Below are 15,336 nucleotides of genomic sequence, written 5' to 3' on the forward strand. Positions count from 1 at the left end.
AGAAGGAGATCAGGTTGGTCAAGCAGGACCTGCCATTCATGAACCCATGCTGGCTGGGCCTGATCCCCTGGTTGACCTGCATATGCCTGTTGAGCACACTCAAGATGAACCGCTCCATAATCTTCCCCGGCACAGAGGTCAGGCTGACAGGCCTGTAGTTTCCCAGATCCTCCTTCTGGCCCTTCTTGTAGATGGGTGTCACATTGGCAAGCCTCCAGTCATCAGGGACCTCCCCTGTTAACTAGGACTGCTGATAGATGATGGAGAGTGGCTTGGCAAGCTCCTCTGCCAGCTCCCTCAGTACTCTCAGGTGGATCCCATCCAGCCCCATAGACTTGTGAGAGTCCAGGTGGCATAGCAGGTCATTACCTGCTTCCTCTTGGAGCATGGGGGCTCCATTCTGCTCCCTGTCCCTGTCTTCCAGCTCAGGGGGCTGAATACCCTGTTGTTATTTTCAAATTATTTTTGTTTTGCTTTTGATACTTCCACATTGGAGATGGATGATCAGTCTCACAATGTTAAGGTAACTGTCATTTCTAAACTGTCTATCTGAGTCAAGTCTTCATTTTTATTTTCTGCTTTATAAAAGTTATAAGCCTTGGCTATGTGACTAACATTTTAAGAAGAGTTGCATCAGTTGTACAATGAAATTTTGTTACACCTAATTCCCTTACACATTATTTTGTCATTCAAAATACAGTAGTGAATAATTCTCAGGAAATACAGGTTAACATCAAAGTTTTATCCTTACTTGGAATTGAGTCGCATGGTTCATTAATTTGGGAAGTATCAGCTAGTTTTTGCCAACTTTTCATCTCACAGAGACTCCATTGATAATCAGTTCAAAAATACAGTTTTGACTTAAATAAGCCTGACTAGGTTTGCAAATTATCAGGTGAAATTACAAAAAAGAAAGAGAAAATGAGGGAAACACAAAGGAGAGAATATAGTGAAACAGTGGAAAGGACAGAGTAAAACCAGTTATAGAGATTGAAAAAAACATCTGGTAAGCAAAGGAGAAGCATTAATTAGAAAAGAAGTAGAAGGAAACTGCTTTTCATACAAAGTGAAAGAAAAAATGAAAACCTGTAAAATATGATGAAATTACGCAGAGGACAGAACTGATTGTTTGACAAGCAAAAATTATTTGAAAACATTGTAGATTGAAGCAACAGTGCCTCCTTAGGAACACTCATACTATTATAAGCTACAGCCCTGAAATTACTGAGAGTATGGGGATCTAGCTATTTATTTCTGTTTTATTCACCTTTGACAAATACCTGACTTGGAATGGATACTGTACAGATTAGCGTGTCCCAAAATGTTTTTAAAAAAAATAAAATTTCATGAGATTGTGACAAAAAATAATGAGAAGATTGTCCTTTTTTTAATGAGAAGGAGAACCAGGATTTTTTCTGATGAAAATGAGAGTTTATTTGGAATCCTCCAGTGTAATACATGTATTGCAGCCTTAGGGTCAGACAGAAAAGCTTCTATGAGTATTAGCAATAAATAGTAAGATAATTTCTACTGGTTTTCTGGCTTAATTGAGTAATATAAATGAAAACATGCAAACAGCAGAAATGATGGTAAGTAAATTCCAATGCATTTTATTCCATTTGATAGGGTTTCTTGAGCGCTTTTAAGTCTAGGTAATTGGACCTTTTGCTTTCACAGACACCGCTCAGTCTTCCTGCAGAATCAATGCAAGTCCAAGGCCTAAGTCTTGAAATCCTTAGTCATTGTTTTGTTTTCTTCTTCTTTGCACTGTAGTAAAGTGCCACCTTTATTCTATTTCGCTTACATTTAAAAGTGGGAAAGAGGAAAGATTTTTAAACTTCCAAAATGTAGTGAAGGTGGCTCTGCCATTCTTTTAATGTCAGTTTTTCCATCTTAGACTATCAAGACAGAATATGATTTTTAGGGTAGACATTGTGCTGGAAACCACAGGAACAAACATTATGAACACAGACTAAGTTTTGCAACCAAATTTCAGAAACTGACAGAGCCTGAGCCTCGGAGGTGATTTGTGCATCCACAGCTGGAGCAAGCGCAGTCCAGCGACGCGCCCGTAACGCAGCAAACGAGGCAGGGCGGCTTTAAGAGAGAAACAGGAAGCTGTAACCAGAATCCAGCTGAATTCTGAGCTGGGGCACTTCACCCTGAGGCTGCAAATAAAACAGATGTGCTTGCTGTGAATTGCTGTAGTAGCTGCACTTTTTTGTACCAAAGGTGATAATACTTTCCTTCCTGTGATTTTTTTTTTCTTTTATTTTGCATATATTTTCCATAAAGGGAATGAAATGGAGAAGTTGAAGAAATATGTGTCAGTGAAAGATGAAGATCAGTTTTATCATCAGGGAGCGGTGGAGTTGCTAGTCTTTAACTTTCTGCTCATTCTCACAATACTAACAATTTGGTTGTTTAAAAACCACCGATTCCGCTTTCTGCATGAAACCGGAGGAGCTATGCTTTATGGTGAGTATAAATTGAAGTGCCAGCTTAACGTGGGACTAATTGCATATTTATGATCAGACACTTGATCTCAAGTGCTGACAAAGCTCAGAAAGTGTGCTGAATGAAATGTTACCAGCTCCATAACTGTACAGTAAAATAATAATAATGTTACAGCATCTCTCATGAAGTAGCTAGAGGCTGACTTGTGAAGGGAGTGGCTGTCCCAGGCTGGTTATCCTCACGATGTGCAGGTTATGTTCCTCTGTGGGCAGACAGCCGCTGCACGACACTTTGGGAGTTAAGGGAGTTTACTCTTTTCCAACGAATGAAATGCCTGCAGTGAAAGAGATTATTTAATTTCCTTATTTTCCATGCTTGTTTTGTGTAACATGCAAAGGTGTTAGACTGAGGAGCCTTGTTGTCTAATAAACAGCCATGTTGTCTAATAAAGTTTAAATGATTTTGAGATTTTTCTTTTGGTTTTTCTCTGTGCCTTTGAAAAACAGCCTATGAAGAATGCCTCTCTCAAGTCTTCTCTGAATGCTGTCATTGTACTGTAATTTCAGTTTGCCTGTCTAGTTCTAATATTCTTTTACAAAGTTTTGCAATATTATGTGTTCCTTTCTTGGAGAACTTCCTGCATTGTCCACTGGCAAGAAGTACTCACTAGTTTAATGGTATACACTTACGTGTGTAATTATTCTCTCTTACTGTTGTTTCACTTTGAGAAAAGTGCGTGACTGCCATTTTTGTTACCATAAAACACATATAGGCGGGTAACACTTTCAGAATGGAAGATATAAATCAACAGCGCAGTCATTACGCACCTAAATGCCAGCCTGTTTTGACTCAGACACGTTCTATGCGCATCACGTACTCTAGCAGTGTAATACCCTAAACTGGTTTTGTTAAGATTGCATATTCTGAAGAACATTTGTTTATCATGGCACACTGCATGCAAAAGACTCTATGGAGGTTCAGCTGCAAGCCTGCAACAGAAAAGGCAACTGACCCCTACATTTTGAGATAAAAGCTTCATTTGCTCTTTCTATATCAAGCATTTTAAGACGATCTCAGTCCCATAGGAGGACTGCAGCTGAAGATCACAGTCTTCCTTGTATCCCTTTCAAACTCCTTCATATAAATTAACTGTACGAAATTTCAAGAACACAGGCTATTTCATCATCTTGGCTCTCACAATCTTCACACGTGACTTGATACTTTGAAGAAAAGCGAGTAAACAAGAAACTCTTGTAGTAAGCCAGTCACTGAGCCCCTAACACATGGATGAGGAAGTCTGTGGGATCTCTTAATTCTCATCTGCCTTGTGTTCATTTTAAAGTTGTGAAAAAGTATTTCATCAATAATATGCCCTTTTTCTAATCTTGAAATCTGTCACGCATAGAAAACACTCTTCAACTGAATCAGCTGAGACTGAAATACACATCACATGAGACTTAGTTAAATGCAGTGGTTTTCATTGTCAGACATCACCTAGATTGTTGTTTAACAGTTTTATGGGGTGCAAGCTATGTAGCATCACTGAGAATACATTTGCTTGTTGCATTTCTATTAACATCTCTCAAAAGGAAAACCATGAAACACTGTGCTATATATTCATTATTATCAACTTGTGAATTACGGCAATGTTTTTCTAATTACATGGGTGACTTCTACAGTAGCTTCCTTTAGTACTGTTTCACATGTGCGGCTGATGACATTTGTTGAAGATTTAGACAAAAACCTATCGAAATAGAAATGGAATATGGGGGAATACAACATTACACAAATAAATCGGTATTTAATTAGAGTTTTATCTATCTTTTGGTTCTATTTTGCTGCCTGCCCAGAACATAATCTGCATAACATGAGGACAACCAGCTCATGGTATTCTTTTGATCAGTTAAAAGATTAGTGCTCCAGCAAGACAGAGCTTTTGAATTATTAAAACATTCATGAACAAAGGAAACAGTCGTCATGATTGTAAATAAACTATCTATTTAGTCTTGCATTATTTATGGCAACCTTCAAAGAGGGAAATAAGCTTATTCATAGGATCCAAAAAGTTGATGATGTCCTTTTTATCCTTAGAAATTTTGGAGATGGGTTTAGGTATCTTTAGCATGGTGGAGTAGCAATAATGAAAAGAAAGTGGAATTTCAGAGGTCATGATAGAGGTGTCAGATCAACAGGCAGCAACTTCAGGAGAAAATCTTCATGACAGCAAGCACTGACAGTGAGCTAAATCCTGCTCTCACTTATTTTTTGCCTTCGTTTTCAGAACAATTCTGCTTTGTACCTGTTTTTTACAAACCAAAAGTTTGCTTACAGTTTGCTTTACTCCAGCCCGTTGAGCTGTTTGCTAGATACATGAATAGCAGCACAAGAAACCGATAATTTTGCTTCAAGTGATAGGAGAATATGGCCACTTATTTGCAGACTGTGTCCCACAGTATGATAGATGGGTCTGTATTCCTTATCAAGACAGTGTGCCATTAGGGGTACAGCAGTAGAAAGGATAGAGAAAGTGAAATATGAGGAAGACCGAGGGGAAAAAAAAAAACCACACAGAAATACAAAAACAGGAAGAAGTTTTACAGTTACTGTAAAGTGCTGAACAGCCACAAATTGAACACTAGGAACAGCCTGATGGAAAGTTTGATTTAAAGTATAGAACAAATAAAAGGGTTGTTTGGGTGGTTTTGTGTTTTGGTTTTTTTCTTTTTTTTTTTGCATAAGCTTTGTATGAAAATGCAGTTTTAGGCTGAATAGTTCCAGCTAAAGAAAAGGCCATACTGGAAAACTGTCCATTTAGAAACTTTAAAAACTGAGATGTATTAACTTTTTTTTTTTTTATCAAAGCCATGGTTCAACACTAAATATAGCTATATTTAAATTAAAAATCTTTCTGCAGTTGCAAAGAAAAAAAACCAAAGCGTTTAGCAACCTGGAATTAATTCAACAGGAATTCAACATTATTTCACAAAAAAATTATGTGTACATATATATGTATATATACATTTCAAGGCATTTAGCTTGAAAGTATTTAAACACTCACACTGTTTTGTTTGTTTTGACACCAAACTGAAGAAAGTCACTCACAAACAATGAATAGGAACACAGACTTACCTGTTTATTCATTCAATCCTTTGTTTTCCAGTACCTCAGAGAACAAGTTTCTCTGCATGCTGTAGCTTGGTTTGACAAACAGACTCCAAATAGCAAATTCAACTTAATTCCTGATTTCTGTATAGCAAGGAGGCAGGTGAATATGAAAGAGCAACTTTGTGCCATCCAGAAAGGGAAGAGCATCCATTATATACATTATGAGGACAATTTTCTATACAACAGCATAGTCAGAATTAGTATGTAGATTATCTACACAAGCAGTAACAAAAAAACTGAATGCCACTTCTCTCAGATAAAAGTGGTCTCTGTCTTAACACCAGATCCCAGAAGATAGCCTCTTAGTACTAGACCCAATAAAAGACTGAAGCGCCTATTAGCCAGCTCCTACAGGGCCTGATATCTTTAGATACCTCAGTCATAAAATGTTACATGCCAAATTCCCCACATAATACATAAGTTACGGCCCTCTACATTAGTGGGGGAATAGCCCAGAGCTAGCACACTGAAAAACTGAGTCTAAGTATCCAAATTTCTCATCCTCCCCAGAATTTAGGTATCAGTGCTACATAGAGATGCCACCAGTTACCTCTGATTAAGAGGCTAAAGCACTCCTGCAGGTAGGTAGCCAGAATGAAACTTCAACAAAAAAAACTAACAGACAAACAAAAAAACCCACCCCACCACCAACCTACCAATACAATCTGTGCCTTTTATCTGCTAGGTTAATTCGCAACTTTGGTTGAAATTGTTCTCAGCTTGAATAGTTGTCATCCTTAGGGAATGTGTGGTACCTGTTAGGGTGGAGGGGAGACTGACTGAAGATGTACCTGCCTTCAAATTTGTGCTCTGTGGGACTAGTTGATCAAACTGGAAGGAAAACATAGAAAGGATTAATGACAGAACACAGTCATTGTAGCGCTCACAAGAAATGGCTTCATGTTGCAGTGGTTGGAGGTGCTTCCTGAAGTTTTGAGGGGATTGGAGGTCTACCACTCTCTCTTTTTTTTTTTTTTTTTCCTCCTTCCCTCCAATTCTTCAGCTCTTGACAGGTGTGCAGTGGGAAAGCTGACCCATAGTAGCCCTTCCTCAGCCTCTTCTGAGGATCCCATGCAGCATGTTTGGAAGTGAGGCACATATCAGAGTTCTTGATTCAACTTTGGTGGAGGTGTCTAACGATTAGGCAATATGATTCTTATACCTCCTAAATCCATTATGCCTCATGTGTGGAATAATTGTAGTTTCCTTCCAATTGTGAGTGTGTTCTGAGTACCCCTAATTCTCAAAGGCAGAAATGGATGTAACAAGTCCCAGAAAGAGGAATCTCCAGCCCTTAATGAAATAATGAAAGGTAGTTCTTTGTCTTCCTGACTACAACATTCATAATGAAGAGGGATTGTCAGGATTCAGAGGAAGGCGTGGGAAAATCATGACCAAGGCAGAAACTGACATTTTGTAGTGGGTAGATGAAGAGAGGAATAGCCTTCTTGAGGCAAACAAAGAAATTTGGAAGAAATTCTAAAATATTTGGGAAAATCAAGTAATGGCTAAAACAGCATCTCTGAGTGTCATTATTAAGGAAGGCATTTAACAGCTGACTAGATAAAATCCTGGGGAAAGAACAGTCCTATTTAGCTCAGGAGTTTGGCATGAGTGACTTAAGAAATCCCTTCCAATGCTCTCATCTATGATTAAGGATTTTATCCTGCTTCCACTGAAGGAACTGGAAAACCTGCATTGGCTTCAGCTGCAATATGACTGAGCTCTAGTTAGAGTAAGATTTTGCTGCAAGATCTTACTTCAAAGAACAACTGAGACTTTTTAAAAGAAATCTGTAACATTAGTTACACCCTTTTCTGTTTCAATCCTGCATTTAAGTGAATGTGCTTAAAACATGAATTAAATGAAGCCTCGGTACTGGTTTTGAAGGAAAATGTCTTAAGTAAGGGTATGCTGAGATGAAAACATTTATAATTGGATTTGGACTCCTAGAATACAAGATAGGTACTCTACTTTGTGCTAGTACACTCAAGTTTAGCCTTGCATAAGAGTTTGTGGTTACAATTGCCTACATCCTTAACTGATGTAGTACTATTTGAAACTTTTTTATTCATCCTAACCAGTACCTTAGTATAATACCTACTTATGATGTCAGGTGATGGATGCAGCATCATTCCTGACTCCTCTTCAGGGAGTTTTAACTGCTGAATTCCCAGACTTACATGGTAAAGCCAGGCTTTCTGTGAGTGCCACTACAAAATCAGAACTACTTGTTAAGAAGGTATGATTCTACATACATGTTTTTTATATACCAAAGCCCATAGAGCTTTGTGAGAAAATTTTCATGTTTAATTATTCTGCCACAAAACACTGATTGCAAGGAAATTAGAAATTACTAGTCTTTTTTCATAGTAGATACATCCAAATGATATTTTCCAAATGTTTTGTTTCTTTAAATGAACTATAAAGAATGTTTCAGAAGATACTTTAGAAAAGCATGATTTCAAATTGGAAGCGGGAGTAGTGGAAAGGAGAGTACATTATACACCTATTTAAAAATTAATTATTTCTATTAGAATATAATCTGGACTCCTGAATTCTATCATTAATGTTACATAATGATTTAAAGCAGAAAGTGCATTACATAAATGCTACACCTACTAAAATATTAAATACTCTCTTCCCCGATTTTTAATTCACTGGGGGTATTATATAGGGTCTTTGGCACATTTATTATTACTGAAGGAAGAATACAATCCCATCACTTGTATTGACTCTTGCAGTATAGTGTAGTGATAGCAATTGTCTTTGTCTGAAACTTCCATAAAGCATTTGAGAATATTCTGAATCAACCCATCATTATGGATCCTGTCCACGTTTTGTTCAAATTTAATACATTATAGAATTTCCTTGAGAGCTACAAAGACCTGAAAGCCCCATTGATGCCCTGAGAATATTGATTGTTAGAATCTTCTCTAACATAATTTCTCCAATACGTTCATGCTGTTGGATACTCTCACAATTTCCTTGTTCTTTCATTATCATTTCATTATTTGTGTGGCTCTGTACATTATCTGGATCTGGACTCTGTCAGAGGCTAAGACCTAAAGCTGGTAGAAGAAAACCCAAAAGGCAAACCTGAATTCCAGTTGTAAATCTCAGTCACTGTTGATCTTTATTTCTCTACAGCTACTGTGATCATATTTTTAAAATATTCCTTTTCTGCAAATGGATTTATTTATAATCAAGAGCTGTCTTGCAGGACGAGGATCTACAATATTTGCATTTGTTTCCATTCCAGAAAATTCCTACAGAGGCAGTTTGAGACTACAGTTGAAGATAATGTATCTTCTCAGAATAGCGAATAAGAACAGTCCTCTACTCCTAGTCTAAATGTGACCCTACAGGTTGAAATAACTTGCCCTAGAACAATTCAATGCAATTGCATTACTATAATTGAGAACATTCTTTTTCATTTTTAAAACTATCAAACAGAATTTGGTTCAAGGCATATGCTATATTAGCCAATACAAGGCACATACTAGGAATCTCAAAGTGTTGTAGGACACAGTAGTCCACCTGGCTGTACAACAGAGATTGTAAAGGCAATGTCAGCCGGTCTCCACTGATCTCCCTTGAGCAGTTCCATGTTGCCATCTGAAAGTCATTATGTGTACAAGCCATCTAAACAGTTAAACTTCAAAGGCTGAAAAATAAATCAGAAGACCAACTCTAAATAGTAGGATTTAAAATCTTATTTTTAAAATCATTTTCATGTTTTTAGCTCTTCAGTCATGATTTTTGAGCTCTCAGTTAAAAATAGTGCTATTTCCTTAAAGTCTTGTCTTTTGCATGCAGCAAGAAGACTGTTACTTGTACAAATAAGAATGATGATCATTGTTGCTAGTATAACAGAAACAAGGTTAGCAGACAAAAAGATTACTGTCCTACATTAATAATGTAAGACATAGTGTGAGGGTCTAGGTAAAACTATCCAGACAATGGCAGGTTAATATGACAGATGCTGTAAACAAACAGGTAAATGTCAGACCAGGAAATGCAGCACGACAAGAAGTTGGGCAAGCACAGAAGAACTGTGTGGGAAAGATAATGAGGAACATACAGGGAAATCTGGTAGGCAGACAGAGGATGCAGAAGAGGAGAAAAGGGAAATGAAGGAGGAGATGATGGGATAGGTGCACAGGTTGTAACGGCACATTCGTCTAACCAAAACACTTCTTTCTCCTGATTATTTGAAACCTATTCCATCTTGTGACCTGATACTGATTCTAGTGAACGGTGTTGCCAATATATTCCTGTTCTTGAGCAGTCTTTCTGCCAGTGTCCTTGCACAGGCATTGGTGGTTGTCTGCAAAATATTTCTGTTAACAGTTGATTAAGTTTATTAATACCTGATAACAAAAGTACAACAAAGGCTATAGTTTAAAACATTAAGTGATAGGAACAAAAATGGTAAAGGAAAAACTGAGTTTTCTATTCCAGAGAATGAGAAGTAAATATTGTCTTGTCCAAGCAAGTTGAATTTTTAATGTATTTGAAATTGAACTTGAAAATTAAATATGTGGTTCTTCTGGAGGAAATTTAATAAAAACAAGATGAAAACCCTGACTGTTTTAACTAATTAATGGTTTTCTGGGTTCCGACTCATTATTTTGGACATTTGGGGCTGACCACTGTAGAAGTCATATTTCACAGTAGCACACGGGGTGCTGCTTCCCTTTTCCCATATGTGCTTTCCCCCAGAATTTTGTGGAATTCTGTCTTTTACTACAACTAGATTTACTGCACAAATGCTGTGTAACTTAAGAAAGTGGCCTTGGGATTTTCTACTGCTTACGTAAATACCATTTAAAGAAACCAGCCATACTAAACAATAGATACAAAACAAGCATAAATGCATATGCATACTAAGCAAGTAATACAGCTGTTACTCTGTTGTAGCATCAGTCCAGAAGCTACTACCTTGCCTTACATGTATGCTAGAAAGCTGCAGTTCAGAGAGTCTCTGTTACAGGAAAATGTGACAATAACAAAGACATCCTATTTATCTCTGTAGGCATTTATGATCACTTTTATCACCATGGCATCTGATAACTAGATAAAACTTTGACATCATATTTTTGAGATGCCTATCAGCTATTTCCTTTAATTTAATTTCTTTCTTCTCTTTCATTAGTATGTCTATCTAGATGTTTAGATGTCTTCCATCAATATTTAATCTGAGTATTCTTAGCATTTTATGAATGTGTTCCTAACTAGTAACTGTAAAGCTGTTCATCATATACATGGGACTTAAAGCACATAAGACATAAAAGAAGCAGGGAAATTAAATTTGAAACCAAATCCAAGTCTCTGAGGGTGGAAATAATCTCAGTAATGTTATCTAGCTAAATATTAGTCACCTCTCCTGAAGTAATCGTGCAAGTTCCCACTAGAGCCAACAGAAAGAAGCGTACCTTCCAGAGGAGAGTTGCAGAAGTACATTTTCCTCTCTGTTAACTGTAAAGGGAGTCAAAATGGCTCAGATGAGTCTTAAATTTTAGATAATCAAATCAATTAATCCCAGTCTTAATCTTCCTTTCCTTATTCCTGCTTTTATTTTCCCATGTCTATACAGTCTCAAAAATAGTTTTCTACAGAAAGCAGAATGTGCCTGAGGATACTGTGTCAGAGTTTTGCCCCCGTGAATGAAGTGTGTAAAATCACCAAAAGCTCAGCTGATTTTTGTATGCTTAGTACAGCACATTAGTTATGCAGGCATCCCCCGTCTCTACATATCCATTGAAAATGGAGTGGTTAAGCAACTCAGTTTATATCAGAATGATTCCAGCAACTGGATCACAAAAACAGGAGTACAACTGAGCATATGTCAATCCAACATCTGTACTCTAATGAAATGACCATTTTGGAAGAATATTTTGTGGTCACCCATGAAGTGTTGAGTGAGGTGTACCTCTGTGAAGGTGGAAACACTGAGAAAGTGGTGTCCCAGCTTTAATAGAGTTCATTTTTCTTCAACTGAGTAATTGTGTAGTATCAGATACTTAAAAATACCTGAATCTCTTTGGTTTTGTGTTTTGTTTTTTTCTCTCCAGGACTTGTAATGGGATTAATTATACGATACACAACAAAAGCATCAGACGTTGAAAGTGGAACTGTTTATGAATGTGAAAAGCTGAAATCTGGGCCATCTACTCTACTTATTAATATAACTAATCAGGTCTACGAATATCAATACAAAAGAGAGATCAGCCACCACAATGTCAATGGTCACCAGGGCAATGCAATGCTTCAAAAGGTAAAAGCTATCTTATTTTGTTCTAAACTGTGTAAGATATTTCTTTTATTTACACCCTTGAGAGAGGAAAACAAGTTTCAAGCTAAAATGTGACACACAGAGAGAGAGAGAGGCTATTCTGAATTTAGGGTGAGAAGGGTAAGTGAGGAAGGAGAACACGAAAGGAAATAAGGCGTGGTAGAAACCTGACCATCATTTAGCACACAGCTGGCTGTATCCTTGCAGAATAATTGCCTGAACTCTTTTAGATGACAGTCCCACCTCCTGCAGACACTGAATTCACTTGCAGGCACAACTGTTACTTGTATTCATCGCCACCAAAACTTTATAAACCCCACTGATATCTTTATTTGTCCTCTGTCTTAAAAGTGCCTTGCTCTGGCAGCATAATGGAAGGGAGGTTTACCCCCTGTATGCAGCAGAGGTAACTACAAACTCTAAACATTTTACTAAATATAAATTAGTAAATATGTAAACTTCCATAGGTAAGTGGTTTTTTTATGATGCTTAAGTGCATTGCAACGTTCTCATACATTCATTCACTGCTGCAGTGGTCCTCAGCGGGAATTTCACTGGCTATCCCCAAGCTTGCAGAGTCAGCACTGTAGCAATTCAGGCTGGATGCAAAAAGGGAAGTGTGGGAGGAAGTTTACAGCCTCTCACAATGTCACAGGCTTTTCTGTTTTCCAGTATATAACAATTAAAATATTTTACTTCATTAGTATATTCTTTCCCCACCTTTGCAATATTTACTTCTTGTAACATTCAGGTTCTTACAAAATGACAGCAATTTAAAGAACTCATGAATGCAGAGGGACTTTTTAAAACCTGGATTTTACGCTCAAAGACATCACATATTCACAAGAAGCTGCTAAGCCCTTTACTGGTGTTTTTTTTACAATATTGCAATATATTATTTTGCTTTTTTCCAAATATTATTGTTTATCTAGCACAGTAATACATGTTCCTGTGTATTATAGTGGTTATTATTATAAAAACTTTTAAGTTATGCTTAGAACGTACACTGGGGAACTCAGCAGAATTAGGATTTAACCATCTGCTCAAATTCCTTGCTGATGCAGCACCACTGTGTGCCTGTCTGTCGTTACTGCCAGCCTCTTCCCATTCTCAGAAAGAACTAGACTGTCAAGGACTGCTAGAGCTGTGGTGGGTGGAGACAGGAAAATACTGTGGCAGTCAGGCTAGTCAGATTTTGCTGAATCTTCATCCTTTTTCCTGCTAGTTGGTTGCAAGAGGTTTATCTTAGTCAAAGCGTGTGTTTAGTTTCCAAGGCGTATGTACTAATCCATTACATTCTAACATCTTCATCAAGCCTGGTATACTGAAGCTGACTTGTGTTAGGAGAAAGGAGGAGCACTAGCTCACACAGAAGTTTCTGTTGCCCTTACAGGGGATTGCCCAATCTTCTTTCCATAGTCTCACTTTGCTGGAAGATTCTTAAAAGTCTCAACTGTGAATTGTGGGTTTCTCTATATTACTGGAGAGGCCTCAGCTGCCTGGATTGTCATCCCTTTTTCCTTTAAAATTATCTGGCAAATGCCCTCTTAAAAAGAAAATAAAAAAGGAAAGAGGGAGGAATTCAACAGTATTTAGGAGACAATAACAATGCCTGGCAGTCTTCCTGACTGGCAAAAGCACTAACGTAAAAACCAGAAAACATGATCACACCATGCTCTGGTTCTTGTACAACTGTAATTCCCTTTTGACCTCGGTGTAAGAGTTTACTAACTGCGTTTATCAGAAAGAATAGACTGTGCCACGACTTACAAACATGTATCCTTTAGAACATGGTTTTGAATAATAACACATGCAGTCAGGATTTCTGATGCCCATGGAAAAAATATTTTAACATATTTGGTGAGTTAATTCCAAAATTAACATTTGAGGCTGTTAGTTCATAAGTGAAGAAAATCCTTTTTCTATCGTGTTTTCAATGAAGTTACCACTATAGCTACAGTTGCTGGCATATTATTTGCCAGCCAGTTTTTTTTAACTTTGTAATTCAAAGTAAGCAGAATGGAAAAAAAGGCTGAGCTCTTACTTCCTGTTTATCAAATCAAGTTATCTGTTAGTAAGAAGACAGAAGCAATTTTGTAGGCAGGTCTTACTCTTCTGACGCTAAATAATTAATCTAGAATACTGTAGTCTTAAAATACCACTTTAGCTGAACAAAGAAGCTGCAAACAATTGCACTAATTACATCCTGTCTCTTTTAAAATTAATGGTATAATATAGCCCGCTGACAGAACAGTAAACAGTACACAGGCTTATTAAAATACTTTTTTTCTCCAGCAATGCTCTGGTTTTAAGCAGGATTCTGTTTTATTGAAAGCTACTTGTAATGAATTGCAGTGACTGAATATTGTCCTTGGTTCTCTCTCAGTGCCTGAAGTTGAAGGCAAATATAAACAGCTGGAATAAGAACTTTTTGCCTTGCCTGACATCATCCTCATTCTAGCATAATTTTAAAAAATTCAGTGGGTATTTTATAAACTATTTCTGGCTGTTGTAGAAACAAAAATGTATGTTTCACATGAACGGGGCTGACATTACACTAGCATTTGAGTGTAACAAACTGCATAGCAGAGGACAAAGTGGTGTCCACTGCTGTGCTAGCCAGCGGCTTGGAACAGGAACCACCAAGAGTCTAACCCAGCAGCACACCTTCAGTTCTGAAAGCAAATAGCACCTTAGCTATGTCTTAGCAGAAAATCCAGTTAGTCTTTGCAGAATGGCTGAATCTAGTCCTCAGCTTACTGAGGATATAAGGAAACCACTTTGCCTATAAACCAGATACAAGATATGTAGGCAATAGGACAGCATCAGCGCCTCTCAGTTTTCATAACACGGTGATATGTTGCGTCTTCAGTAACACAGATACAGATAACTGTCACCAGAAGCAAATTACAGTTTCACTGCCATGATGATATGACTTACAATGTCAGCAAATATGAGGATGTTCCTCGTAAATTAGCTGAGCTGCTAATAGTTCAGTCCATCACAAAACCCTCAAATCAAAATCTGGAAGAAAAGACTTTACGCCATTTGCAAATTGCATGTCTGTGTAGGCAGTTGTTTTGCCAAAAAGGACAGTTTGTGCTTTGCTAAACTTACATTTTGTTAGGAATTAGAAATAGGTAGTTACTGTGGGGAGCCTAGAGCTTCTGTTGTTGCAGTCAGGCCAAAACTGATTGACTGGATTGGACAGATTATATTTTATGAGATGCGTTACAATGGAAATGATGCTAGAGAAGCAGTCAGCAGATTTACTGAGAAACTTTAGGACAACAGAAACCCGTGCTGGCAGGTTAGCAGAACTGATTATACAATTACAGTTTAATGAGTTATGATGCATCTGAGCTACATTACCTAGCCACCTGAATGTTCCTTGCCTGCTGAAAACTTGAGGTAAA

At 37.5% G+C, this 15,336-nt stretch overlaps 1 protein-coding gene across 1 annotated transcript in view; it reads left to right on the top strand.

Annotated features, from left to right (window-relative positions):
• The first annotated feature begins 2,261 nt into the window (after positions 1–2,261).
• The window catches only part of SLC9A9 (solute carrier family 9 member A9), a 215,758-nt gene continuing 202,683 nt past the window's right edge, over positions 2,262–15,336 (top strand). The window contains exons 1-2 of the mRNA XM_075717165.1: positions 2,262–2,478; positions 11,700–11,902. Coding sequence (XP_075573280.1) covers positions 2,304–2,478; positions 11,700–11,902 — 378 coding nt within the window. The 5' untranslated portion in view covers positions 2,262–2,303. The remainder of the gene's footprint in view (positions 2,479–11,699; positions 11,903–15,336) is intronic.

Source organism: Pelecanus crispus, chromosome 9 (assembly GCF_030463565.1).
Source record: "Pelecanus crispus isolate bPelCri1 chromosome 9, bPelCri1.pri, whole genome shotgun sequence".
NCBI lineage: Eukaryota > Metazoa > Chordata > Aves > Pelecaniformes > Pelecanidae > Pelecanus > Pelecanus crispus.